This window comes from Peromyscus maniculatus, chromosome 18 (genome assembly GCF_049852395.1).
Source record: "Peromyscus maniculatus bairdii isolate BWxNUB_F1_BW_parent chromosome 18, HU_Pman_BW_mat_3.1, whole genome shotgun sequence".
NCBI lineage: Eukaryota > Metazoa > Chordata > Mammalia > Rodentia > Cricetidae > Peromyscus > Peromyscus maniculatus.
In genome coordinates, this window is record NC_134869.1 from 50,670,219 (window position 1) to 50,697,806 (window position 27,588).

Below are 27,588 nucleotides of genomic sequence, written 5' to 3' on the forward strand. Positions count from 1 at the left end.
CTGCATTTCAATGAGTGCAGGTCCTGACTACAACTTCCCAACCAGGATAGAAAGTCTGTACATGCCAAATTAGCTTTGCCTGCCCTATGTTCTTCTAGGCAGAAATACCTTCAGTTTACCTATTGATGATATGCCATGAAAGTAATACCTCTAATAATTCCATAGTGGAAATCCAATAAAATATTAAGTTGTCAGTCTCTGTGTATGTAAGTCTGAGTGTGTGCTTGCTTATGTGTGAGTGCTGGTGTGGCACCATAGATCAGTGTTAGATAGATGTCCTCTATTGCTCTCCGCCATATTTTTTGAGACCATCTCTTATTGACCGTGGAGTTTGCTAATTTGGCTACACTGGCCAGCCAACAAGCCCCAGGTGCTACCTGACTCATTCATCCCTCCTCTCCTGCCCTGTGTCCAGGTTACAGATTTGTGTTATTGCCACACACAAAATCGAGTGGCTTCTGGGAAAGACTGAAGACTGCAACCACATGAAGCAACTAGAATTCTCACTGCCTGTGTGGAAGGAGAATTCATACAGCTCTCTTTGGAGGCTGTCTTAACGACTTCTCTATTGCGGCATTAAGACACCGTGGCCAAGGCAACTTATCAAAGAGAGTATTTAATTTAGGCTTACGGCTTCAGAGGGTTAGAGTCTGTGAAGACAGAACAAAGGCATGGTAGCAGGAACAGCTGAGAACTCGCATTTTGATCCACAGGTAGAAGAGAGGGAGAGAAAGGATGGAGAGGGGGGAGTGAGAGAGGGAGAAAGGGGGAGAGAGAAGGAGGAGGAGGACGGAGAGGAGGAGGAGAGGAGAGGGGGAATGGCGTGCCTTCTCAAACCCCAAAGCCCACCCCCAGTAACACATCTGCTCCAATGAGGCCACACCTCCTAATTCTTCCCAAACAATTTCAACAACTAGAGACCAAGCATTCAGAGAGATGAGCCCAAGGGGGGGGGGTCATTCTCACTTAAACCCTCACAGAAGCCCTTTGGCATCATCTGTGGAAAGTAAGTACAGGTCTATCCCATGGCAACTCTATTTCAGGTCCCCATAGAAACTTATATAAAAGCAAGAAAAATGGAAAATACCTGAGCGGCAAAATAAACTGTGGGCATTTGCCTTGGGAAATACTACGCAACAAAAAGAATAAGTAATCAAACCAAACCCCAGCCACATGAATCTCACATATGCAATATTGAGCATAAGAAGTTAAGCTTCAGTTTATTTTTAAGTACAAAACTAAGCAAAGCTAGCTTTTTCTGTTAGAAGGCAGACTAATAGCTACCCTTGACATGGGGGAGTGACTTAAGTGGATAGTAGTGTATTTTTGATGCTGATAATGTTCCAAATCTGGGTGTGATTACTTAGATGTGTTTATGAAAATTTATCAAGTAGAAACCCAGGGTTTGCATATTCCGTATGCTGCTGCACTTCAGTTAAAAGATTTAAAAATACCGTAAGCCATATATTAAAAAATTCAGCCGTATTAAAATAGGAAGTCTGGTTATTGCACATTCGATGAGATTATCATGATAAGCCTGTCATGGGGGCTAAGATCAGTCACCAAGCATGCTTTATCCAAACAAACGTTAGCCTCAGGTATGTTATAAATTTTACTCTATTTGGATTCTTCTTCCAGTTCAATAAATGTTGTGAGTGTATACTTTAACTTTCCAGAAAAACTAGGATTTACGGTGAAGTGTACCTGAACATGGAAAGCACATTCTGATGTAGTTTTCAAGCACTATATTTCTAATAGACAACATGCAAGAAATTAGCAATAAATAAAGCTTTAAGATGGGAGCTGGGAAACTGGTTCAGTGAGTCAAGTGTTTTCTGTGCAGGCATGAGGACCTGAGTTTGGATCCTCAGCTCCAACATAAAAGCCACAAAGTTAGCACATGGTGGTATTATGTTGTATACCGATATGCGTATGCTTGATGACTAAAGTCATTGACTAACTTTCCATACACATATTGGCCATTTGATTCTTAACGCCCCCTGTTCAAGTGCTCTCTGCTTCCTTTTATTTTCTTTTACATTATCTGACTTCCTATAAAACACCTACGGCAGGACAAGGGAGTTGGGTCAGTGGTTAAGAGCACTGCTCCTTTTCCAGAGGACCCAGGTTCAGTTCCGAGCACCCACATGGCAGTTTATAACCATCCTTAAGTCCAGCTCCAGGAGCTCCAACACCCACGTCATGGACACCAGGCACACACGTGGTGCACAGACATACGCACACAAGTAAGCAAAACACTCGTACATATAAAATAAATCCAAAAAATTTTAAACTTATTATAGTATAAATCACTGATAGATACATGACTTGTGAATGAACTTAGTCATCCTGTGGCTCATTATTTCTTACAGTTACTGGTATGTTTCATCTATATATCATCTATCTTCTATCTATCTATCTATCTATCTATCTATCTATCTATCTATCTATCTATCTATCTATCTATCTATCATCTATCTAGCTATCAATCTGTCAATCAATCACCTATTTATCTATCTTCATCATCATCTGCCTGTCCATCTACATATTTATCTTTAATTTATTATCTATCATCTATCTATAATCTGTTAATCATCTACCTATCTATCATCTATCAATCATCTATCTTTAACCTATCTATCTTCTATTATCTATCTACTATCTATTAATCATCTATCTATTATCTATCAATCATCTATCTATAATCATCTATCTCCTATCTTCTATCTATCATCTATCTATCTATCTATCTATCTATCTATCTATCTATCTATCTATCTATCTATCTATCCTCCCTCCCTCCCTCCCTCCCTCCCTCCCTCCCTCCCTCCCTCCCTCCCTCCCTCCCTCCCTCCCTCTCTCTCTCTCTCTCTCTCTCTCTCTCTCTCTCTCTCTCTCTCTCTCTCTCTCTCTGTGTTTGTGTGTGTACTAAGGCATGTAGAGTCAGAGGACAGCTTGTAAGGGTTGGTTTTCCTTCCACCTTGCAGAGGCAGGGTCCTGCTATGCCAAGTACTTCAGACAAGTTGGTTTGGGAGCATTCTCCAGTCTACACCTCCCATCTTGCCATAGGACTGCTGGGATCACAGATACACTGCATGTGGCTCTTTAACTATTTGGGTACCAAATTCAAGTGATTGGGTTAACATAGCAAATGCTTCTACCTATTGATCCAGCTCCCTGGACTGCTGCTGTCATTAGGAGACACAGTTCTCAGACAGCCCAAGTTGGCTTTGAACTTATGTAGCCAGGGATGACCCTGAAACTCTCATCTACCTGCCTCTGCCTCCTAAATGTTAAATGCTGGGATTGTAAGTATGGGTTTAGGAGATTTTAGCTACTCAATTTTTATGTTACATGACTTTGTTTTTAAAAAGAAGTCTTTGTTTCTATAACATCATGATGATGTTCTCCCATATTTTTTCCTACAGTTTTTGATTTAATTTCACATTTACGTAGCCCATCTGGAGCTCATTTCAATTTAATAGAGAAGTACTTTTTTCTCTTGTTGCATTATAATACCACCCAAGTCACATGTCTGATTACTAGTGACTACATATGGGTATTTGCATATTAGTGGTTCTGGGTACTAGCTCCTCTGTTTACTAGTCCTTTCCTATGTCAGGATGACATTGTAGGGACTGAGTGCTGTCTTAAGTGGATGTGGATTATTCGACTTGTGTGCAGCCGTGTCAAGGGTGTTAAATGCCTCACACCCATGGGGATGGCCAAGCTTTTCCAGGTGAGGCTCACAGAGATGGTTGAGCCTCTCTCCGGTCCAAGTGTGAGTGTCGACAATATGTTCAGTAACCGCCCCCCAAGGTCTTCTGCCCATGCTCCATGTGTTGTGGCCTGAAGACTGTGCTCCTACAAATATTTCTACTGAGATTATTTACACCAGCTGTATACCATGATATCAACCTCCTTGTTCAGCTGGTCGGATAATCCCACCTCCCTGCTCCACTGTATAGGAAGATGCTGAGAGCCCAGACCACTAGATCCCGACTTGTGTCCGTCCGTCCATCCGTCCGTCCGTCCGTCCGTCTGTCTGTCTGTCGTGTTTTCGCTCCACCACTGCCCTACTTAGATAGATCCCTAAAGCTGTGTAAGAACACAGCACCACGGTACCTTAATTGATTTAGCTTTTTCATCGATCTTGATAGCTGACATTATGAATTCTGTAGTTTTGTTGCTGCGAAGGCCCCCGCTTTTCTTGACCCTCTGTAGAGTCACGAGCGTTACTGCAAATTTAGTTCAGGGGAAATTAGAGCTCAGAAACTGACAGCGAGCTGAAGCCCCTGCCGAGGAATAGGACACAGGAAGTAGAAGTAACCATATTGGGGTTTATATGACAGGTTTCAGAATGAATTTGACAGGCTGGCACAGTTTTTATAGACATCTACACATGCCTTTTGGGAAAGTAACAACAGGGCTCCTCACGTGAGTTTGGAGGGCATCCATACACCTACCTGAACGACAAAGAAAACTTTACCTTTACAATAAAAGAAAGATAAGAAAAAGCAGCCCACAACATTTTCTAAAGAGTCCTCTGAGCTCAGGCCTGGGGACCTGCCACACTGCCAGGTACCACTGTGTCCTTCTTGCAGGAGTTCTAGAAGGTTCATTCCCACCATTGCTGCTAGTGTCAAGACTTCAGGAGAAACTCTCCAGTGAAGTCAAGGTTAGCCTCCACTTGCTTCAGAGAGTGGGAACAGTCAAACTGTTATTTAAAGGGCCAAGCATAGAGAAAATGGAAACATTTCCTCCAAGGTTAAAGAAAAAAGTCCTTGCCCCAACTGCTAGAAGGATTTGGCATATTACTCATGGCCACTGCCCAATCATCACATTCTACCACCATCCTATAGACATTTTGATTCTTTCTCAGGTTTAAAAGAGACACTGCCGGGGTTTCCAGCGTTGGATGAGTGATCCATACAGAAAACGGATCAGACTCCACCAGGTTCTGCTGAGGCAGAGAAACCGCTTATGTAAGACAGTCTGCCGGCCTAAAAATAGTTCTTCTGACTTAGGAAGCTCAGCACCCTAGGACCGTCAAGGAAGGTCAGGTCCTCCAGGAAGAATTAATGGCTCCATAGCACATTGAGGACTCTCTCTAGCACGCTAAGCTACACTCGGCTGTATGTTTACAGCCAGAAATCAGCACCTAGTCATTCTCAAGAGTCAGATCTAAAATAAAACAAATGAGTAATAACCACTTAACTAGCCCCAAAGACAATTTCCTTGGGAACTGTCAGATGTGTGTGTTGTATGTTGTGTTGTGTGTATGTGTGTGTTTCGTGTTGTGTGTGTTTTTTGTGTGTGGTATGTGTATGTTGTGTGTGGGTTTGTGTGTGTGTGTTGTGTGTGTGTGTGGTTTGTGTATGTTATGTGTGTGCTTTGTGTGTATGTGGTGTGTGTGTGACAGCATATGTGTACAGGTCAGAGGACAACTTGTGGGAGTTGGTTCTTTCCTTCTATCACGTGGGTTCCAGTGGTTGAACTCAGTTCCCCAGCTCTCATCTGCTGGGCCATTTTGCTGGCCCCACATTATCTCTTGAGAGAGGGTCTCTCACTGGGACCTTGGGCTAGCTAACTAAGCTAGACTGGCTTGCCAGTGAATTCCAGGGATCGGCCAGTCTCTGTTCCTTCAGACTTGGATTAAAAGCATGTGCACACTAGGATGTGAGTTCTGGGCCCTGGTCGTAGGTCCTAATGTTTGCCTGGCAAAGGTTGCCAACTGAGCAATTTTCCAACTCCCTGAAATACATTTTAAAATATTTACCACATATTTACTTAAAAAAAATCACCTCTTTGGGTATATCTAAGAGGGAGACATAAAATCAAACAGCAAACATACTTTGGACAAATGTAAATGTTATGGATGACTAATTGATAAATAAAACACTGACTGGCCAGTAGCCAGGCAGGAAGTATAGGCAGGACTAACAGAGAGGAGAAATGAGAGAACAGGAAGGCAGAGGGAGACACTGCCAGCCGCCGCTGGGACAAGAAAGATGTAAGGTACCGGTAAGCCACGGGCCACGTGGCAAAATATAGATGAACAGAAATGGGTTAATTTAAGACAGAAGTAGTAGATAACAAGAAGCCTGCCACGGCCATACAGTTTGTAAGCAATACAAGTCTCTGTGTGTTTACTTGGTTGGGTCTGAGCTGCTGCGGGACTGGCCGGGTGAGAGAGATTTGTCCTAACTGTGGGCTAGGCAGGACCAGAAAAACTCTAACTACATGTAGAGGTTTAAATGAATGGCTAGATCTAATAAGAGAGCAACATGGTTATTTGTAGTAAGGCAACCAGTGCTCTATCAGTGAGAAAACAAAGAAGGCCTTGAGCAAAGGCACACGAGGAGTCCTTAGCTGGACAGAAGCAGAAAGCCCACACTCCGGTGTCCTGAGTCCTCACTTACTGGAGCCTCTGTACATACTTATTTGCTAATTATAAAGTAAGTAGAACTTCCAATTACATGAAAATTGCCCTACACTTGGCAAGGATAGAAAAAAGGTTGGATGTCAAAATCAAGTAAATTAAGATAGGGTGGGATGAAGAATGAATATTAAAAACCATTATTTACTCTTCCTTATATTTTAATGGTCAGCTATAATTTGTAAAACACCTTCACATGTCTAATTTCATTCTCTTGCTCAACAAACCCCTCTGAGATAGCGCTGTTATCTGTGTCAAGGTCAACTTACACAGGTCTGCCCCAGGACCCACCTCCTGGATGATTCTGGATTGCATCAAGTTGGCAACTAGCACTAACCATTACACTTCCCTACCATACTTCCTATCCATCTACTTGCTTTTACTTCTTTTGTATGGTACTAGGGGACAAACCCTGAGCTTCACAGGTGTGAGGCAAGTATTCTACCACAGAGCCACCTCCCTCCTCTTCATGGTCATGCTTAAAGAACTCATCTGTAGATGGATCTATTGTGTGGTGAGGGGTAGGAAGGACATGTCACCTTAAGCTATGGGCTTGGTTTGAAGGGAGTTGTTTGTTACCAGATATGTTTGAAAAGAGTTGGCGAAGGAGGACCGCTGACATTGGATGTGATATGGCCATGTGGTCTCTAAGAATTTTCATATCGCCATCGCCATAGAGCCTTCAATGCCTTGGAAGTTGGTTATGAACGTGTTTCCATCTGTCTGGTGAGACAGATCTTCTCTAGGCATCTGGTCCCCAACCAGGTTTAGGTATGAAGGGTATTCCAAAGGTATAAAATATCTTATTGCATATAAAATATACGACATTATGAGGCATACTACCACAATCTGAAGTTGAGGCAATTATGAAATAATTCTCAAAACTAGAGAGGGAAATTTCCCAAAGTTGGTATTCATAGAAAAATGAAAAGCCCACTACTTTGGGAAGTTACATCTGCTATGGTTTGGATGTTTATCTTCCCAATGGTTCGTACAGTGAAAGCTTGGGAGTCAATAAGATGACGTCAAAGGGGATGAGATCTTGATAAAGTGGAGCCTAGTGGGAGGTCACTAAGCCACTGAAACTGCCACCCTCAGAAAGGGACGCTAGTCATCAGTGTGTTCTCATAAGAGTGAGTATTATGGGTTGGAGAAGTGGCTCCGTGGTAGAGCTCTCGTCTAATATATATGTATGAAGCTCTGCGTTTGCTCCCTGACAACACAGAAAAGTCCAACCAGAAAGCGTGATCATTAGTGTTAATGATCAACTTGAGAGAATGGAGAATCACTGGGTGACGGGCCCCGGGGTATGTCTGAGGTAGGAAGACTGGCCTACTGTGGATGGCACCATTCCCTGCCTGGGGTTCTGGTCTGTAGCATACAGAAAGGGAGCTGAGCATCAGCCGGCACTCATTGCTCTCTGCTCCTGGTTGTGGGTGCAATGTGACCAGATGCTTCCAGCTCCAGCAGCTTTCACCTTCTGATGAACCGTACCCTTGAGCTGTGAGTGCAAATATCAGAGTAACTGGGAAAAACGAAGACAGAAAGACAAACAGACAAAGTGAGTGAGCCCGGCACTCGGGCGGCTTTGGGTGTCCTGTCTACCTATGTGATCAGCTGATCCCAGCTATATTCCTGCCATGATGTGATCATTCAGTAGGCCCTCACCACAAGCCATGCTAACATGGCTGGCTGGACTTAAATGATTCTTTTTAAAGCATCCCACCCCAGGTATTTCATAATAGTAACAAATGGTCAAATATAACTACACTGTATATTTTGTCCATGCCCGTAGACATAGGGAGGACCACAGTCTTCACCAAAATGCAAGAGCTAACCTACTGTTTCATTTCAAAATCTTTACCCAAACTGTGGGTTCATGACATCCTGAGAACTCTTACATAAACACAGACTCCTTTCCTGTCCTGCTTGCTCCCTTCCGAAGCAAGTTGAAGTCTATATTTCTGGGCTCTGATAGTGATCTGGGATGCAGGGCACTGCCTGGAAATCTGTAAAGATGTCTCTAGGTCTCCTGAAGACACTGTGAGAGTAGAGAAAAGAGGCAGGAGGATTCCAGGAAAGTCATTCTCCACTCCTTTGGACTGAGTGGATTTACCATAATTTAAATCAATAAAAATGCCACAATGATTAAGCACCAGCAGACAATAATGAATTTATTGTCTCACTCTCTTCCCTCTAACTCAGAACTTTCTGAGGCATTCAACGTGAAATATTTGGTGTTTTTTTTAATAGCAAGAGAGTATGGGCATTCAAAAAAAATGCACTTAGTCCTAAAACTATATTTTAAATGGTTAAAAAATCCACTTTTATTTGTAAATATCTCTGTAAAATTTTTAATTTTGAAAGAACAATAAGTGAATGTCAGTAAAAATTGAAAATTTAAGTTTAGAAAATATAGAGACACATCTTTTTTCTTTCCTTTTTCTTTTTTTTAATTTTATAATTAATTTAATCTTACATATCAGCCACGGATTCCCTGTCCTCCCTCCTCCCGCTAGAGACACATCTTAATACTTGTTTGCTTGGGGGATATCTTTCTGTACACTGTGAATATGTGTTGTATGATTGGTAAATAAAGAAGCTGCTCAGGCCTTTGGCGAGTCAGGTCACAGCCAGGCAGGAAATTCAAAGAGTAAGTAAGACAGGAAGAAGAAAGGCAGAGGGAGAGAGATGCCAGCTACCACCCAAAGAGCAGCAAGATGCCAGCGAACCAGTAATGCCACGGCCATGGCAAAACACAGATTAATAAAAATGGGTTGATTTAAGATGAAAGAGCTAGCTAGTAAGAAGCCTGCCATAGGCCATACAGTTTGTAAATAATATTAAGCCTCTGAATGATTATTTTATAAGCGGCTGCAGGACCGCGGGGCCAAGCGGAACAGAGAAACTTACCACTACACTTGTTCTGTCGCCTTCAAGACTTTCATCTGAAGTCATTTATTAGGTGTATGCACCTGCTATCATTTCTACTGATCTGCTGTGGCTACAATACTGTGAAGTCTACCTGGGTTGAATCCGCAGTTCGACACTGTATGATTTGTGCAGCCTTGGAAGAGCAGCTGCATCCGTAGAAAGGAAAGGCGTGTGTGTCGCAGGCGACTGCAGCTATCACAGTTGCTGACACAACACATCCCTTGCACAAATTCACACCCATTCTCTCCTCTTCTTCTTCTGGGAACACTCACCAGCAGCTACGGTACTTACTGGGTAATGTGAAGACTCAGCACTGTCTCTGCTTGGCCAAGAGAAAGAAAGGACAGAAGCTACTAAGCCAGGGCCGCAAAAGACGGATTTACGTCCTTCAGAACTTCCGATTAGTTTGCATCTATGTAAGGTGGGGTGAGGTTGTCCCCCAGCAACATTGTAGCAAAGAGCAGAGAAGGGGAAGGTGGCCTTCCCTGATCTTGCTGGTTACATTTCCACATGTAGTTCCACTTACTTAGTTTGGGAATGATTTCAATATTACCTTTCCTGTGATTCTAGATTATCTACAGTGCTCTGGATCTGGGCTTATAATCTATAAGTAAAAAGCCTATATGCATCTATTCGTGGAATATCTGAACCATGCAAATTATGAAAATTCAACTAATTTTTAGTTTTTTTTTCCACAGATAGAATATTTAACATTTCCAAAAAATTTCCTCACCTTGCCTGGCCAGCCTCAAGCATTTCTTAGGCCCCCGTGTTCCTTCCTCAGTGTGGGAATTCTGTTGGAAGGGCTGCCTATATTTCCTGAGATTTTAATTGGACAGTATGACCTTTGGACTAATTCCACGATGCACAAAATGGCCTTTTTCTGGGTGTGACAGCACACACCTTTAACCCCAGCACTGAGATGCAGAGGCAGGAGGATCTCTGTGAGTTCAAGGCTCTATAATGGTTGCCAGGGCTACATCATGAGACTGTGTCTTTCAAAACATAATTAATCCCCCCTCCCCCCCCCCCCAAAAAAAAAACCCAAAGCAAAAACAAAACAAAACCCAAACCAAACTGAACCGACTTTTAAGGAATGCATCAGAAGGGTCATGTTAGGGAATCACCTCTGAGAAACAAGAGGTCTGAGAACGAGCCAAACAGGTGCCCACAGTGGGTGACATGTCTCAAGTGCTCCGCAGGGAAGTTTCAGCATCTGAAGCAGGTACGCAGCAGCAAAGAACACACACAGGACAAAGCCCACGGGGCTTTACAGGAGGCCAAGCCACACTACTGCTTTCGAGCGAAGACTCACTTTTGTGAATGAAAGAGTAAGTACTTCTCCTTCCCACGGTCTGACTCCGTGAGCGGTTGGTTTAGTCACTTTCCTTTATACTCTCTCTCGAGTCACAACATTCAGTGCTACGAGGAGTGTTTCCAGTGAGCTAAAAATGTAGTCACACACTCTGCTTGTTCAAAGGTCTGGCGCCTCCCTGAAGTCATGGCTGCATGTGTCTAAGGGAGCGTTGACCGGCGCACACAGGGTTGAGGCTCTGGGGAAGGGAAGCTGTGTATTATGGCAGAGGGTAAAAATTGAGTAGGAATGAGATAGGAGATCTCTATTCCCCAATGCAGCCAGCGCTGTATAAAGGGAGCCAGGATCCCTCAAAGATCTTGTGGTTCACTTAGTTAGCTTCAATGGGTCAACACAGCACAGCAGGTGTCCTCTTGAAGCTCCATCGCTAGGGGCTTCTATCTCAAGGGCTCCTCTTTGCTGCCTTGCTGAACAAAGCTCTTCTAAACAAGGATGCTGGTCTTGGCCTAAGGCTCTCCGCTATAGCTGAGGAAATGTTTCTTTAAGAGGAAAAGGGAGATGGAAAGGGAAAGGAGAGAAATGGGGAGTGGGGGAGGATAGGACAGGGCCGAGGGGGTGGGGAATAGAAGACAGAAGACAGAAGAAGGAGTAACAGCCAATAGGAACACAAACTGCTTGCTTAAGCCTCTCCCGAGTTTCTTCCTACTACCTCTGGAGGGCTCTAGGGAAGAATAAATGTCTACTCTCCATTTAGATGAAACACAGGGGACACACTGCTTTTAAGCTGTCTGCATTTAATTCATTTGTCAAATTTAACACAGGCGGTCTTTGTGTGTGGCAGGCACATGTTCTACATGCCATTGTGTATGTGTGTGGTTATACAATATATAAATATAATATATGTAATTCTCACCGTCTCTGACTTCCTGGGGTTTTTAGTTGAGTGAAGGAGAGCAGTGGATTCTCTCGCCAACACATGAGCATTATAATTGTGATAATGACCTTGAAGGGAAGGGCTGGGCTCCCCGAGGGAGGAAGAGGGGACACCCAGTTTAGATGCTCATGGAGGAAAGAAGTTTCTCAAGTGATGTATAGGCGGAGCACTTAGAGGGTATGGGGGAGGGAAGAATATGTATTCCTACGTACATAGGAGTTAGAGAATAATTTCACAGGAGGAGAATATTTGGTGTTATGAAGACTTAAAGAAAGTTCTGACAGTCAAAGGAATAGAGTAATTTGAAGACTGGAGGGGGGGAGATGGGATGTCAGTTCCAGGGACAGTCTCTTCTTGGACTTGTAGGCAAGGCATGGGGTTAGGGACGGCCCTGGAGGGGGAGACAGGGTTTATGCTCCGTAGAGTTATTCAGGAACGAGCATTTGAGTGGACGTGGCTTGAGGGATGGAGTAGACACAAGGTAGAGAGGATGGCACTTCTGATGGAGACGGAGTCTGGGAGTGAGCGGGTGTGGATGAAGCAAAAACCGTGACCAGACAGGAGTGAGGACCCGTGGAAAGCTCCGAGTGAGTGAGAAAAAGGAAGCTTAGTGTGCCCGGGCTTTTCATCTGGAGACTGCTCCATGGAGGCACTTCTGAGGACCGGGGAAAGATGAAAGGAGAATAGATTCCAGGGAAGAGCGCTGTTCTAAACACCGAGATCTTCAGAATCATCTCACAAACGTGGCAGGCACTGAAATGGCTCCGGCTGATTAAACTGCTTTGTGAGAGAAAGTTCTGGACACAGGTGCAGGAACGTTTGGATTCTGAATTTCTTGCCTTCTTCTTGGCCAAGTGTCTCAAATGGGGACACTCGGGCTCATCTCTTTAAGTAAAAATGCAATGAGATAGTTTTTATAAAGTAACCCGAGCATTAGAGATCGTCTGTAAATGGAAGCTATAGTCTTGCAATCTGCTAACAGCAACATTGTACCAGAGAAAGAGCCGGGTTCTGACTTTAGCACCTGTAAACCGTGTCACCTGGGCCAAGAGTTCCTAGCATCTCTCTTTTTAAAACTAGCTTAACCACTCCTTTCTCATTTCACTCAGTTCATAAGAACAGCAACTCTAGCCTCAACATCCTTGTTTATCTCAGCTAACAACCCCGACGGATGTGGATGAGAAGTTGGGGATGACAGGGAAGAGATGACTCAGAGGGTTTCCAGTCTACGCCCACAAGAGCTCCGTGAAAAACAGGTGTGTAAACATGTATAATTCTACACACATGTTTATTTTAAAATGGTGGCCTTAAGGGGCTGTGGAGCATGTACTGCTCTTGGAGATGGAGTTCGGTTCCCAACACCTGTGTCAGGTAGCTTACAACTGCTTATGACTCCAGCTCCAGGGGATCCGAAGCCCACTTCTGGCCTCCGAGGGCATCTTCTGCACTCAAGTGCCCATACCCACACATGGATGCACTGGCACACACATAATTAACAATAAAATCTTAAAAATATTGGCATTAAAAAAAAGAAAATACAGCATTAGGGAATGTTTAAGGGGAATATTCATGAGATGTTCACTGAGAAAGAGCAAAACGTTCCCAAAGATTGTTTAAGGTTCTTACACCGTCTTCTAGATCTGCACGTTTTAGCATTGGACATCAAATGTCTGGTGACCCTGAAGCCTATAAAGTCTTTTATGCTTGTGTAGAAATAAGTGTTCGTTCATTTTTGCAAATGGACTCACTAGCCTTGTGTGAACCCCCCTGTTCCTGTAGAAAGCACATGGACTCCCCCATTAATCAGAATGTGCCAGACTCTGGTGGTCAATAAGGTGCTCTTAGCCATTCACAATAAAGAAGGAGTATCTGATACCTTACCAGGCTATTACAAGGGTAAAGCAGAATAAAACTTGTAAAAGTGCAGGGGATACTAGGACTATATGGGAAACTATTTTGAAAATTATTGAGTGTGAGGAAAAATATAGGCTCAATATGAATCATTCTCATTTATTGATTTAACCAACCAAAAACCAGAATATCTGTGTATGGGAGGGCCCCCCAGAGGACAGTATGGGCATGGATCCACCCCTGTCCTAGGGGTTCATAATCCCGTAGGAGGAGAGCACTGTACACAATTGTAAGACTACTATGCCCCAAAGGGTGAAGAGTATAGAATGTATATATTTAAAACACATTAGAGGAGTTATAGGGATAGATGGACTACTTCCAATTAGGTTTACAAAGTCTACCTCCAAGAAATAAGAATACACTGGAAATACAATGGTAGCAAAGTGAGGAAGCTTACCTAACACTGGCACTCACAAAAACATTAAAAAATGGGTTTCTTTTTTTTGTTTTGTTTTGATGTCTCCCCTTTATTGTTTAAGTGGCTGAGTTATATAAATCCAGCTTGTTAACTCCATGAATGTCAACACGCATCATCTGCAGTAACATGGTGACGGCTCCATACTGTGGGTGAAGCAATACTTAGAACAAACTAATCATATTTGGTCTTTATGTAAATAATGCTTTAAATTGCCTAAATATACCATTCTGAGCCAAAAATGGGTTTCTTCTATGTCTATGAGTGCTGGGTATTTTTAGTGTATTAAACAAATTTAGTAACCACAGCAACCATGACAAAGTTCCTTGCAAGGTTGAGAGAAAATGAGACTTAGGGAGGTCACACATGAGTATGCTGCAGAGTTAAGAGTCAAGTGTGACTCCATTGGATGACTATATTATAGTGACCCCAGGTCAGAGGAGAGCCCTAAGACAGCACACAAGCTAAAACCTGGGCCAGGAATCAGGAAGTGTCTCAGGCAACAGAAGCCTGACAGAGAGAAGCCTGGAGAGGAGCCAGGTTGGGCCAGTGTCTGCATTTGGTTTTTATTTTACAGCAAATGGACAGATGTTTAGGGCAAGAGGATTGTGGGAATTATGGGGATTGCTATCAAGGTGGTGAGGTAGACGGACGATTTTGAAGTGTTCTTTTTGGTATCACCCTTGTTTTCAAATAAAGCAGTTCTGTAGGAGAGGTGGTCTACAAGCAGCCAGTCCTATTCAATGCTCCTTGGAGATGACTTTCCTGATGTCACAGTGGTCAAGCAGGGACTTCTCGAGACATAGATCTCCATAGAGATCAGACAAAAGTCTTCTTCTACCTTTTCCCTTCTCCTACTTTACACTCACCAACATCTTTAGGTAATAAGAATAGATGCTGAAAGAGGCAGAAAGAGGATGATAAATATTGGTGTTTCTCCCATGTTTATACTAAAAGCATGACTTCCACCTGCTTCTGAGAATTCACAGCTGAGAACAGTCCTCATGTCGCTGGAAAGTATCTGAGGAAGTCCTCACCAAAAGTATTCTGACCATCTCCCAACCTCAAACAAGTTTCAGAGCCTGTTGTGGGGAGTGGGTGAAGTCCTGAGAGATGTGCGCTGTTGACATCAGTATGGTCATGCCACGAACCAATGCCTCGGACCCACAGGAGAGGCAAAGCCTCCCCTGGGTGAGGCTCCGAGGGATGACAGAGCTTTCCCTCCTAGCCCAAGTGTGAATGTTGACAGTGTGTGTGGACAGTGAAAATGGCCACTGTAGCTTTCTGCCCCTGGCTCTTTATGGCCTCTGATGACTGTTCCCACACGGAGACTGCTTCTAGCAAGATTAGCTAAGCCTGTCTCCTTGATTCAGCTGTATACCATAAACCCCACCTCCTTCTTTATGTGTGTGTAATAACCCTGCCGCCTTGTTCAGCTGGAGGCAATAACCCCACCTGCCTGTATATAATTAACATGCTGATTTTTTGGGATGCCGTGGTTTCTCCAGTCACAGCCCAGAAAACCTGATCCCACTTTTCTGTGACCATGTGTCTAGTATTTCTCCATGCCCTCACTGCCCCTAGTCAAGGTGGCAGGACCCAAGACACACAAGCATGCAGATTCACGTGTTTCTGCTTCTGTCCATTATCCCTGTGGTGACAAAGCCTGGTTACATGTAAGACCAGGATGCAGTAGAATACTTCTGTGGGCAGCCCGGGAGTTTATTTCCTTGGTGGTAAGGTTGACAGTGTTAACGGGATATTTGAACAGCCACTAGCATGGAAGAATGAATAAGAATAGAATCCTTTTTACTTGTGGTAGACACTGAGGTAAATATTTGTTTGCCAAAGAGAGACAGTGTATTTGGAAAAGACATGGAAGAGGTTCATGCCTGACAGGACTCTTGGCTCCTTGAAGGTGACAGCTCATCATTGTGGGAAATAGTGTTTGAAGAAAGCATAGAGACCAATATTTTTGCCCCAGTGAAAGATGTTTTGGAGTTGGTTTTACAAAAAAAGATAATACAATTAGTTTATCACCACGAAGGGAATAATCTTGATTGATACTTTGAAGGCAGACTGCAAAATACAGGCCCAGACTGACCTTATGATTAATAACCAAGCTTGTCTGAATCTCATTTTTGAAAAGGAAAAGCCAGTCTGGACTAGCTAATACATACACATGGCCTCAGAGAAACTTATCACTCAAAGGGAGATTGCCCCTGACAGAGCTGGCGGCTTTTCATCTTTCTAAACTATGCTAAAATTAAAGGGCTAATTTGGCCCCGAGAGGGCATATTTAATGTTAGAAGCATCGTGTACAATCTGGAAATGAAAGAATTTTGACCAAGTTTTGATTAATTTATTAAATGACTCAGAATGCCAAGATCAAAATTCTTTCAGGCAGTGACAGTATGCTGACTCCGGGGACAAGGGATGCCAAGAGGCATTCTGGGAAATCTGTAACTGTCGGTGGCACTGCTGGGTTTGAGCTAAGGAACAATCAGTGGCCAGTTTTCTTATAGATAGTGAGGTTATTGGTGACCACTTTACATCAGATTAAGCTAATAGGAAAAGGTATTTTCAAATATTTTCCATGTAGCCATTTTAGTTGGGGTTTGCGGTTTCTTTCAATAAAGGAAGGAGTGGTAACAGGTTTTTGGATATCTAAATTCCAAAATGTTGTTCAGTCCAGCTGGAAGGACCTCTGAAAAGGCACGGTGTAGTCTCCTCCAATGTAACTGTGGAGCAGTGTTTAAAATATGTAGAGATCTTTGTGATCCTATCACAAAGAACATCGCCTAGAAGATAAGCCCCTGTGCCTTAAGGGAAAATTCAGATGCTGAATTATTAATCTTCGGTACATTTATTCCGATACTCCTGTTTATCCCTTTAATACTTATTATAGTCAGCTTCTAGAAGAAACTAGTGAATGACTCTCTAGTGTTTCATCACCTTCTGTTAGCATTACCCAGATATTTAATACTATTTATGTATACCTTTTACAATAGAGTTGGACGAACCAAATTACTTTAGAGTTCCAGAAGCCAACAACTCATGCATTATGGATGAGGCTTTGAGAAACACATTTCTCTGCAAGCCCAAGGAAATGTGACCCGCATGAGGCAGCAGTGGTACCTGGCTGGGAACAGGATGGGGAGCCAATAGGGGGCTCACCTACAGGACTGGGAGAATGTACCACACTAGTGCTTGGGAGCTCTGCTGAGCATCCCGGTTCTCATTTCTGCCACTCTGCCCCAAATGCTCACATTCCCATGAAGCCCTCACCTACCTGCTTTTGGAAACATAAGGAGAATGTCCACTCTTTGGAAAAGCTACTTGCAGTGGTGGCCTTCTTTTCTGAAAGACTCCACAGACTGACTGGGAGCTGGGAATCCCAATCGTGGTGGCTGAGGGAACAGGTATGATGGGACTCACCGCAAGGTTCAGATATGAGGGGATTGAAGATGCCATGGAAAACACCTTCCATGCAAAAAGGAAGTGTGCGATTCAATTCAAGCTGGTGTTTGTGCAGAGGAAGGCTAGCCCAGCAACTAAATATTAAGACCAGCCAGATATTCAGGTTGACTTCAAAGCAAAAGCCTTTGTTTCCCAGTGCCATCAAATGATCCCAACTTTTCAAGAGCACCGTGAAGACCACAGAATGCATCCAGGCTGCATACCTATGCTTTAGAATAGTGTATTGTCTCATTAAGAGGAGTAAAAAAAAAAAATATGTGGATCATCCTGTTGCATGCAGTGCAGAAAGAACAGTGAAACACCCAGTGGTTCGCAACCCATGGGTCGTGACCCCTTTGGAAAACCTCCATCTCCAAAAATATTTACTATATAATTCATAACAGTAGCAAAATTACAGTTATGAAGTAGCAATGAAAATAAATTTAAGGTTGGGGGTCACCACAATGCGAGGAACTGTATTAAACGGTCACAGCATTAGGAAGGTTGAGATCCACTGAGACACAGCAACAAGATGATAAAGTGTTTCAATTTTCAGAATTTATCCCGCAGGGGGGCTCTAAAGTGAGTCACCTATGGCCCAGGGACCAGTCTTTTGTCTACTAGCAGGAGCATTGCTTGAATCTCTAAACGACTATGATGGACAGAATGTTGGTTGTCGACTGGATTGGATTAAGAAATGTCTGGAGCATTAATGAAGCATCCCAACAGGAATGCTTGTGATGAGAATCTAGAGAAGACTGACTGAGGGGTTAGGACTAACCCTAAATGTAGGTGGCACCGTTCCTTGGGCTGGGATCTAGGACAAATCAAGGAGACAAGCATTCCCTTTCCTCTGCTTCCGGATCCACAGAACTGTGATCAGTTGTTTCCAGCTGTTTCAGGAAGGAGCGAGTCCTGCCCCCTTGCTTTCCTAGCCATGATGGACTTCTACACCCAGCCCCCTGTTAGCCAAAATAAACACTTCCTTTCTATAGTTGCTTTTTGCTGGGTGTTTTGTCACAGAAACAAGACAAGTAGCCAATACAGTGGATGCGGGATGGTAACCGACATCGTGGTTATCCCTGTACCTAGAACACTCACATAGACAACTGAAGAGCTCACCGTGCTCTTGTCCAGTGTTCTTGGTTCAAACCTCAAAGTCAGCCTCCACACAGTGCTTCAGAGGATCACCTTCCATCAATCAGATATGACATAGAAATAAAAGAATATTGATGGTCCCTATTCTAGACAAATCTCATACATTATGTATGTAGTTTCAAGGTACTATATTGGTTTGCTTAAAATTATGTACAGAAACGTGATATAATATGCAATAACAGCAAGCTATGAAGGTGAAAGGAAACTTCCAGAGTCACAGACTCATTTATTTGTTCAATAAATGTGGCAGAGAGCTTACTTCATGCCAGGTGCTTTGCTGGGCACTGGAGTTAGTCTGGCCTCTCGCTGCTCACCTCTCTTTGGTTGTTTTATTGTTGGTATTTCTTCTCTAGTTTGTTCTTAATCATCTTAACTGTGGCGGGCAGTCTTTGCAGCCAAAGTCTATGAACTCATATACCAAGTATTTCCACAACCAGTTCTGAGATCTAGTGAATGTGCTATGTCTCTCCCATGATTTCATTATGCCACATGTCACAGATGACCTTGGGGGGGGGCAGGATTATCTTGGAGGTCTAATGGAATAAAGTGAGTCCTTAGAAGTGGAAAAGCTCTATGTAGTTGTAGAAGAAGGAGGCAGTGGAAGAAATCAGTGCAGAGGGCTGCACATAGGATTCCTGTCTTGTTTGAACACATCATAGGGGATGAGGTAGTGAGAATAATAGAATTTTATAAAAGTTTATTTTAAGATGGGCATAGTGGCATATGCCTTTAATCCTAGCATTGGGGAGGCAGAGGCAGGTGAATCTCTGTGAGTTTGAGGCCAGACTAGTCTACAAAGTGAGTTCTGGGACAGCAGGGCAGTTACATGGAGAAACCCTGTACTCCGTCGCCAAAGAACTCAAGTCTAGATGAAAATTGTATAAGACCATGTAACTATCATTTCATAGTAATAACATTCTAAAGAAAAGACTGTTGGCATTTAAAAATTATGTGTGATTGTTATGAAGGATTGTTACTCTTGGCTCCTGTTTATGGTATTTTCTAAGAAAATAGAAAAGCATGTCAGGGACAGGCTCACCAAGGGGCATGCTGCAACTACTGAAGGAAGCCTTGCAGTTCTCAGTTTTCAGTTAACTGAGGACACACCAGGGAGGCATCAGCGGAGATACATGAAGAGTGCTTGGTAATTCACACTTAGGACTTGCAGCTGAGGATTCATAGGTGCAGGTTTTATATCCCGATTCTGATATTTCAAAAAAGGAAATACAATGCCAATAAACCTATGTTTTGTGAAGACAAATCCACCATTTTTTTAAAAAAAGATTTATATCATCTAAATTCATCTCTATTTAAACAGTTGCTCATAAATTGCTCTTTTCACTTGTTCAGGATTGAATGCATGTAGGTAAGGACTATCCACATAACTGCACAAAGATGTAATGTCCTGGGGTATTTGGAATGAAACCCTAATTTATTTCCTCATTATCCTTAGTTTTGCATGCTACCATCGTCTAATGGAACACAAGACAAGTTTGAAGATGAGCATATAAAATGTTATCTAATGGGAGAATTAAAGATTGACAGGATTCAGAAAAACACCATGAGTAATTTAAGAAGTACTGAGGTTGAAAGTTTGAGGATGTTACACCTCAGTGTAAGACAAAATCATAAATCACAAAATTACTTCATTTTGAACATGTAGCATAAATATTGATGTTTTGGTACATTCTACAAACACCCACTTAATAATGATTGGTCATAAGGACAGCTAATCTATAAGCAAATGTATTGTGCAATCTACAGTTATCATCAAGAGCCTTCTATGTATACCTGATGACTCCCGGGGAGGTGTGATGGGAGTAAACAAAGTTATCCTTAGTGCTTCCTCTGGTCTGTGGAACCCAGTGTCACAACAGACACACAAATAGATAGCGGAGGCAAATGTCAATGTGAACACTCCTGTGACGTATCCAGAAGGAGACAGAGTGTCTTCCCTTCTCATTCAAAGGGGGAGGGGGGATAAAATGAGAAAGAGATTGAGTCATCTAAATGCATCGGACCAATGAGAAGGTGGGCTTGACCTGAGTCTTGGTGGTAAACACTGGGCACAGCCATGGGAAGGGTCCAAACAACTGGGAAGAACACTGTGGTTAACTCTTTCCGTCTTTATTATCAACTACAATAATTTGTTGGTTGTATGTGAAATCAACCAGATCGCTGCAGACATTAACTACAGTGTAGGAAGAAAGCATTTAAATCATACACATACGTTTTTTTTTTTTGTTTTGTTTTGTTTTTTTTGCCAGCTAAATAGAGTTCCATGTTTACTGATGACCATCTACGGTCCCTCCTAAGTTGTAAAGTAAGGAACTATTAGAGAATCATGAAGTGTTTAAAAATAGCTTAGGCAAGTTCCAAATCAGAATAGATTTGGTGACTTTTTTTTGTAGTTTAAGTGGATGTTTATCTAGCAAAGCAAATATACTCCAGGAAAAACTGGAGCGGGTTGACAAGGAGGTGAAAAGCAGTTCACTGGGTTCTGGGTTTTGATTTTTTTTTTTTTTTTTGATTTGGTGACATCTTGATGCCCTTTGACTGTAAAACTAACCTAATGATTGATGTTTAGAACAATATTCTTGTTTTAAAAATATTTCTTTTTATTTTTTGTGTATGACTGTCTTGTCTGCCATGCATGTAAGTATACTGTTGGAACTCACTAGGTTTCCTAGTGGCTGTACCCAGCCGGAGTGCATGAGAGGTTGATTGGACCATGGGCCTGGGTATCAGGTGACTGTAACTAGCAAGGGGGAGGTCTTTTGCTCCACCCCTTGGCATTGTTATAAATAGCCCTTTGGAATAAAGTTCTGGGCTGGTGGATAAGGACCCAGGCCCACCTGAGTTCATCCTGGGTTTTCTCTCCTCTCTATTTCTAACTAAGTCTCTTATCCCTCAATCCTCAAGAGTTCCTGGGGTAAGTAAGTGTGGGGGCTGGTCCACCACAGTATACTATATGTGTACAGTGCCCCCAGAGGTCAGAATAGGGTACTGTATCTCTGGAACTGGAGCCACAGATGACGGGGGGATACAACATGGGAACAGAACTGAGGTTCTCATATTTGAGAACCTTCATGTTTCTCTCAATGTTTGAGTCACCTCTCCAGTCCCAGCACCATATCTAGAAGATGACTGTGTGTTACTCTACCAAAGATTCTAATGTCAAAGTTAATTTGTATTCTCAGAAATATATTTTGAAAACATTGTGAGCAAAATCATATGAAAATAAGCACTTGTATGAACTTTTAAAAAATAAAACAATCCAGACTGTATAATTTTCCACATACTCCCTTGAGAAAGGATGACATATTTTCCACAAACTAAAGTAAAAGCTGTATTTTAATTCAGGGCAACAGGAGACCTGGGATTCATTTTTGAGACGTGGAGCATGGAAATAATCAACTTTCATTTCCTCATAGTTAATAAGCTTGGTTATGGTGAGCACTTTGGTTATAATAACTTTGGATATTACATTCACCAGCATGTGGGAGAACTATTGTTCTCTTGCTGTCCCTTTTTCAGACATGACTTTCTAGACCAGCTAGCCTGGAGAGGTGAAATCATTTGTCCAAAGTCAACAGAGGCCAGAATTAAAACCAAGTTCATGCAAAGGCTCTGTGTTCTGTTAGTGTTAGGGCCCTTTTTAAAGAAAAATTTCTCCTTCTCCTTCAGTCTCATGCTTTCCTTGTTATGATATTACTTTTCTAAGAGTAGGACCCCTAGGCTTCTCCTAATCTTTTGAAAATGCATTTCAACAACATCAAAATGGAGGGATTTTTTTCCTTGTAAATATTTAAAATAATACGCATTTGCATTTATTAATAAGTACATTGATATGTTAAGCACCACATAGCATGGACTCTTTTGTCCATTTTAGCAGCTTGCAAGTGCATTAGTGTGAGTCTTTTCATTTTATATAGGCTGTGGTGGTTTGAAAGAAAATGGCCTCCAAAGGCCCATAGGAAGTGGCACTATTAGAAGGTGTGGCCTTGTTGGAGGAAGTGTGTCACTAGGGGGTGGGCTTTGAGGTCTCAGATGCTCAAGCCAGGCCTAGTGTGGCTCACTCCCCCCCGCCCCCACCTGCTGCCTGCTGATTTAGATGCAGAACTCTCAGCTCCTTCTCCAGCACCATGTCTGCCTGCATGCTGCCATGTCCCACCATGATGATGATGGACTGAACCTCTGAAACTGTAAGCCACCCCAACTAGATGTTTTCCTTTATAAGAGTTTCCATGGTCATGGCGTCTCTTCAAGGCAATAGAAACCCTAACTAAGACACAGAAGTGTTACCTCCACGACTCTAAGCTGCCTTGGTTCGCTGTGTCCATCACTGATGGCCTCTCTCAACTTCCTGTAGTCTCTTTACTCTGCTGATGGTCAGCTACTGGCTGACCTGAGAACTGCCTTCGGAACTCCTGTAATTTTGTCCAAGATCATTTTTCTCACATTTCCCTCAGCCTCCTGGGTTTAAGGAAGATGCTGGAGTTTCATCTCTTACTCTGACCTATGTGTTCAGCTTTGGGGTAAAAGTGGTTCACTCATAGCTCTTCTCGGATAATAATAAATATCTCTGATTTAACGTTCAAAACAGAATCCTTACTTTTCCTGAGAGTCATTCCTTCAACCCTGCTGATTTCATTAAAATGTCAACACGGTCTGAATAAACCCCAGCTAAGAAAAATGTATATCTTCAAAGCTTTTATTTTTAAAAGCAGGTCACTGAAACTGCCAAAACTTTTCATCTAAGTCATTAGCAATGTATCGATTCTAAGATGAGATATCGGTACCAAAATTGTACATGAGCATACATACTTCCTAAGAAATGGGTACGGGAAAAGTAGTTAACAGTCATCTTCCAGTGGCCAGGGAAAAGGTGCTTCATAATTATCCATCCGGGAAGTGTGTATTAAATGTACAGTGAGACCCCAGGGTGCAAACTCTGGAATGAATGGGATGAGCTAGACAGGTATACTGGGTGCTGGGTGAAGAAGGAATTCTCATATGCTTTAGGAAAGAAAATGTCTTACATCTAATTCTATCACAGATGAGCGCCTTTTGTTTTCTTTGTCTGCTAAATATAATCTACTTGGAGAAATAGAAAACTTATTGGTTTATATTCACCATGCATCTAGTGATGGGTTTATAAAGACACTGCCATTCAAGTATCTGTCATGAGCTTTGACTATAATCAGCCCATAGTCCCTCACAGGCCTCCCCTGGCCCATCTCTTCCTTTCCCTAGGTAGAACTGCTTCCACTTAAATACACACACACACACACACACACACACACACACACACACACACGCGCGCGCGCGCGCGCAGAGACAGAGACTGAGAGAGAGATAGAGAGAGAGAGGGAGACAGAGTTTTATCCAGCCATAAAGAAGATTAAAATTGTGTTGTTTGTAAGAAAATGGGTGTGTGTGTACATCAGGATAAGAAGAGCTGTACAGGAGACATGTTCTCTCTTTGTCTCATTCAGGCATTTTTGTCTCCTCTACAAGCGTAGAGAGTGGACCTTATTCCTACACACAGAGATTCATGGAGTTACCAGCATTTGCTCTGAGTTAAAATCATTAGGAATTTTTGAGGAGAAACTCGTCTGGCTTCTTTTTGCCATTTTACTCTCCAGACTTCTGGCTGCTAGGGCTATCTTGCAGTGACATGAAAAAATCAGAAAGCCAGAACTTCCAAGTTATGTGATTCTGGGAGGTAAAAATAGTTTACTTCTATTTTTTTTAAAAAAAATATATATATACAGAAGAGTATAATTTGTGTGGAAGAGCTGATTGCTAGGTCAAACACTGAGAGACTGAGACGTTAAACGGTGGACAAGAACTCTGCACAGCTGAAAAGCAGAAGTCACCTCTTCCTGAACGCGGAGTAAACGTGGACCCATGAAATCCTAGCTACTAGGAGAGGGCAGACCGTCACAGCTGACCCTAGGTGGCTTTTTAGGAATGGACAGCTGGCACGAAGTAGAGCTCAAGAGGTCACACCCTTGGGGCTTCACACATACCCATCACGGAGACATCGTATTCTATCAGGAGCGTCGCCTCTTGTCCACACTGCTTAAGAATGCTCATGGCCTCAGCATGGGTGGTTCCAAGAAGCCGAATTCCGTCCACACTGAGCAACCTGTCTCCAGGTTTGATGGTGCCCTCTCTAGGGAGAGAGTAAAGGAACAGTCTTGATTAATTGAGCATAATGGGGCTCCGTTTTAATAGCCACTTAGCCAGATTCATGCTTTCACGTGCATTCTGCCATCCAGCCCATTTGCATTCTTTTCAGGCATCGAGAATGACAGGGAGAGCGAAAAGAGGTAAGCCCGGACAGAAAATTGCTGTAATACGAAAAACCAGTAATGAGAAAATAACCACCTATTAGCAAATAACCTGGTCACCCACAGTTAACTCTCGGAGAACGAAAGTAAGAAAGGCACGTTTTCCCTCTTGCAGGCTTTCACTTGAAGTCGAAAATTGATTTACGGGAGCCCAGGAAATAGCATTCACCCATTTTCCCCCAAAGTCAAGTTGAACAGAGAAGCCTTCTAATTTCATCCCATTTATTAGCCGTGAACCCAAGTGGGACAGGGCGTGCTGGTGGGAATTCTCCTAGTCGGTAAATGTCCCTATTGAGTTAGGAAGCCATTTGGCAATCATTATGCCAATCCAGCCTCACCTGCCTGGGACGAGGCAGGCAAAGAACACTCTCCCTGCTGTGAACTCAGAGTTTTAAGGCACCTGGAGAGGATGAGAGGACATTAGTGGCACCATGGGTACAGAGTCAAAGTAGCCCCCTGATGGCTGTCTCTTCTTGGGGGAAGGGCGCGAGACGAGAAAGACAAAAAAGCAGCCTGACGAATGTGGGAGGCTATAAGTGATCTCTAACACAAACATCTTTCAGTTAGATGATTCTAAGCATATGACTAAAGTTTAGTACTTAGTGCCATGTTTCTTTGCATTCTAACTTTACTTGACGATAATTTGTAATTTGCTCCTGACATTCCTGTTAACCCTAACTGTTAAGATGGATGAGAAATGTGTATACATCTATTTTCTTTGGAAAGAGCAGTCCCCAAAGGAAGCATGGGAAAGGGAAAAGGTGAAATTCCCTGAGGCTTGTAGTTAGTGTGGTCCCCTGCAAAGGCAAACAGATGCTAGATGCTGGCACAGTGGAGAATCCAGTATCTCCACATTTCCTTATTTTATAGGAAATAGCATCTTCCTTAGAAGTGAGCTCACAGCATGAGTTCCGGAGGAAAACACACCTGAACATGTACCCTAGTCCGTTTTAATGTCTGTCTTAACTATCCTAAGTCTTTGTTTGGTCAGCTGTGAGAAAATGAAAAAAAAAATGCCTCATTTACAGGGTGATTGTAAGACTAAAATAATACAATATTCACCAAACAGGCAGCATACTTTCTGGAATATAGAAAGTGCTTCATAAATAGTATTTATGATAATGACTTCCTCCCCAAAAGGTTTAACAATCCATGTTGATTCTAAATGGAGAGACAGAAGCAATTAGTGTATCTGTTTCCCATCCTTTAACAGTATCTGTGGAAGGAGTTGTGTTCATCTGTTATTCTAGAGTTTGCTTTTGCCATCAGAAAACAACACAGACAGAGGCATCCCCAGAGACACCTAGATTGTGAGTTTACCTGGGACCCAGCGAGGCTTATGAGCAAACATCTAAGAACACTTTCTCTTCACATACTCAAATTCTCAAGGAAGGGAAATCGTTAGATTGACAAAATTTCTTCCGTCTGACTAAATGTCGTTCCCCTGTGATGTACAGGGTCATCACCACGAGGTGACGCTATGGTACGGGGATGCTGTTGATCCTAAGAGTCACGGCACTGATCCATCTTCCCAGATGGGAACACGGCAGTGCAGAAGGATGCAGGCCAACTCTGTGCCTTGGAGTGCTTCTAGTGAGTCAGGCCACCCAAAACACCTTTTGCTAAGCAAACAAACCTGAAAGGCTGCCAGTGTTGTCTACGTCTATGAGGGAGGGAGCTGAGCTCAGAACCAAGTACTGGCCAGAGAGAATGCACAGGAAAGGAAGAGTCTGGAGGCAAAACCTTACTTCCTCATAGCTCCAACTCTTGGCGCTTTCACATTCCCACACACATACTCGACATCGAGCTGTTGCAATTAATCATGTTCCCCTTCAGAGTCCCCGGCTGTCTTCAATCTAGTTTGGATAATGATAGAGAAAGATGGAGTTTACCTGTCAGCAGGCCCTCCGGGACGGACACAGGTTATCACAACCGGACGAGACTTATTTCTGTCATCGTGTGCTCCCCCTGGGAGAAAATATAAAAAATAATAAAAAAGAGGAAGACAACTTTAAAACGCTCTCATTATTGCCTTAAAAAAGAAAAAGGAAAAGGAAAAGAAAAATTCCTTACAAAGTGCCAGTGGAGATGTAGCAGTATATTTGTGGATATACGGAGGAGAAGGTGCAACTTGCCTTCCGGCATGTAAAACCTTTAAAGCGCTTATTCATTTTAGGCAGAATGTTTTGAAGTCGCTACCTCTCCACCTTTTAATAAATACAAGCAGTAATCAGAATGATAGAAGATACCTGACGACTGGAATGGCCTGGGGATTATTAATTAAAACTCCTGGTCCGATGAGAGCATCTCCCAGTCATAAGCAATGCACAGGTGTGCACACCTCATGCTGAGCAACATGGTCTATAGCACAGATGAGGAAGAAGGCCTTCAACCATATACTGAAGAAAAAACTCAAGAAAAGGGCCAAGTGGTTAAAGAAAGAAGGAAAAGTGTGGTGGCACACACTTATGATTCTAGCACTTGGGAAGCTGAGGCACGAGGAATCCTCATGAGTATGAAGTCAGCCTGGTCAATGGGCTGTGTAGTATGTTCTGGGATTGCCTGGGTTATAGACTATGATCCTGCCTAGAATACAACAAAGTGGCTTAAATGGCCCCTATCAAAAGTATAGTGTTTAAACTACCGGGGAAGACTTGCAATGGG

At 42.8% G+C, this 27,588-nt stretch overlaps 1 protein-coding gene across 13 annotated transcripts in view; it reads right to left on the minus strand.

The window, feature by feature from the left end:
• Positions 1–27,588, minus strand: part of Grip1 (glutamate receptor interacting protein 1) — a 667,949-nt gene that overhangs the window by 128,685 nt on the left and 511,676 nt on the right. For all 13 annotated transcript variants that reach the window (XM_076554188.1, XM_076554184.1, XM_076554182.1 and 10 more), the window contains 2 exons: positions 26,817–26,892; positions 24,601–24,746 (listed from right to left, as the gene is read on the minus strand). In XM_076554188.1, coding sequence (XP_076410303.1) covers positions 24,601–24,746; positions 26,817–26,892 — 222 coding nt within the window. The remainder of the gene's footprint in view (positions 1–24,600; positions 24,747–26,816; positions 26,893–27,588) is intronic.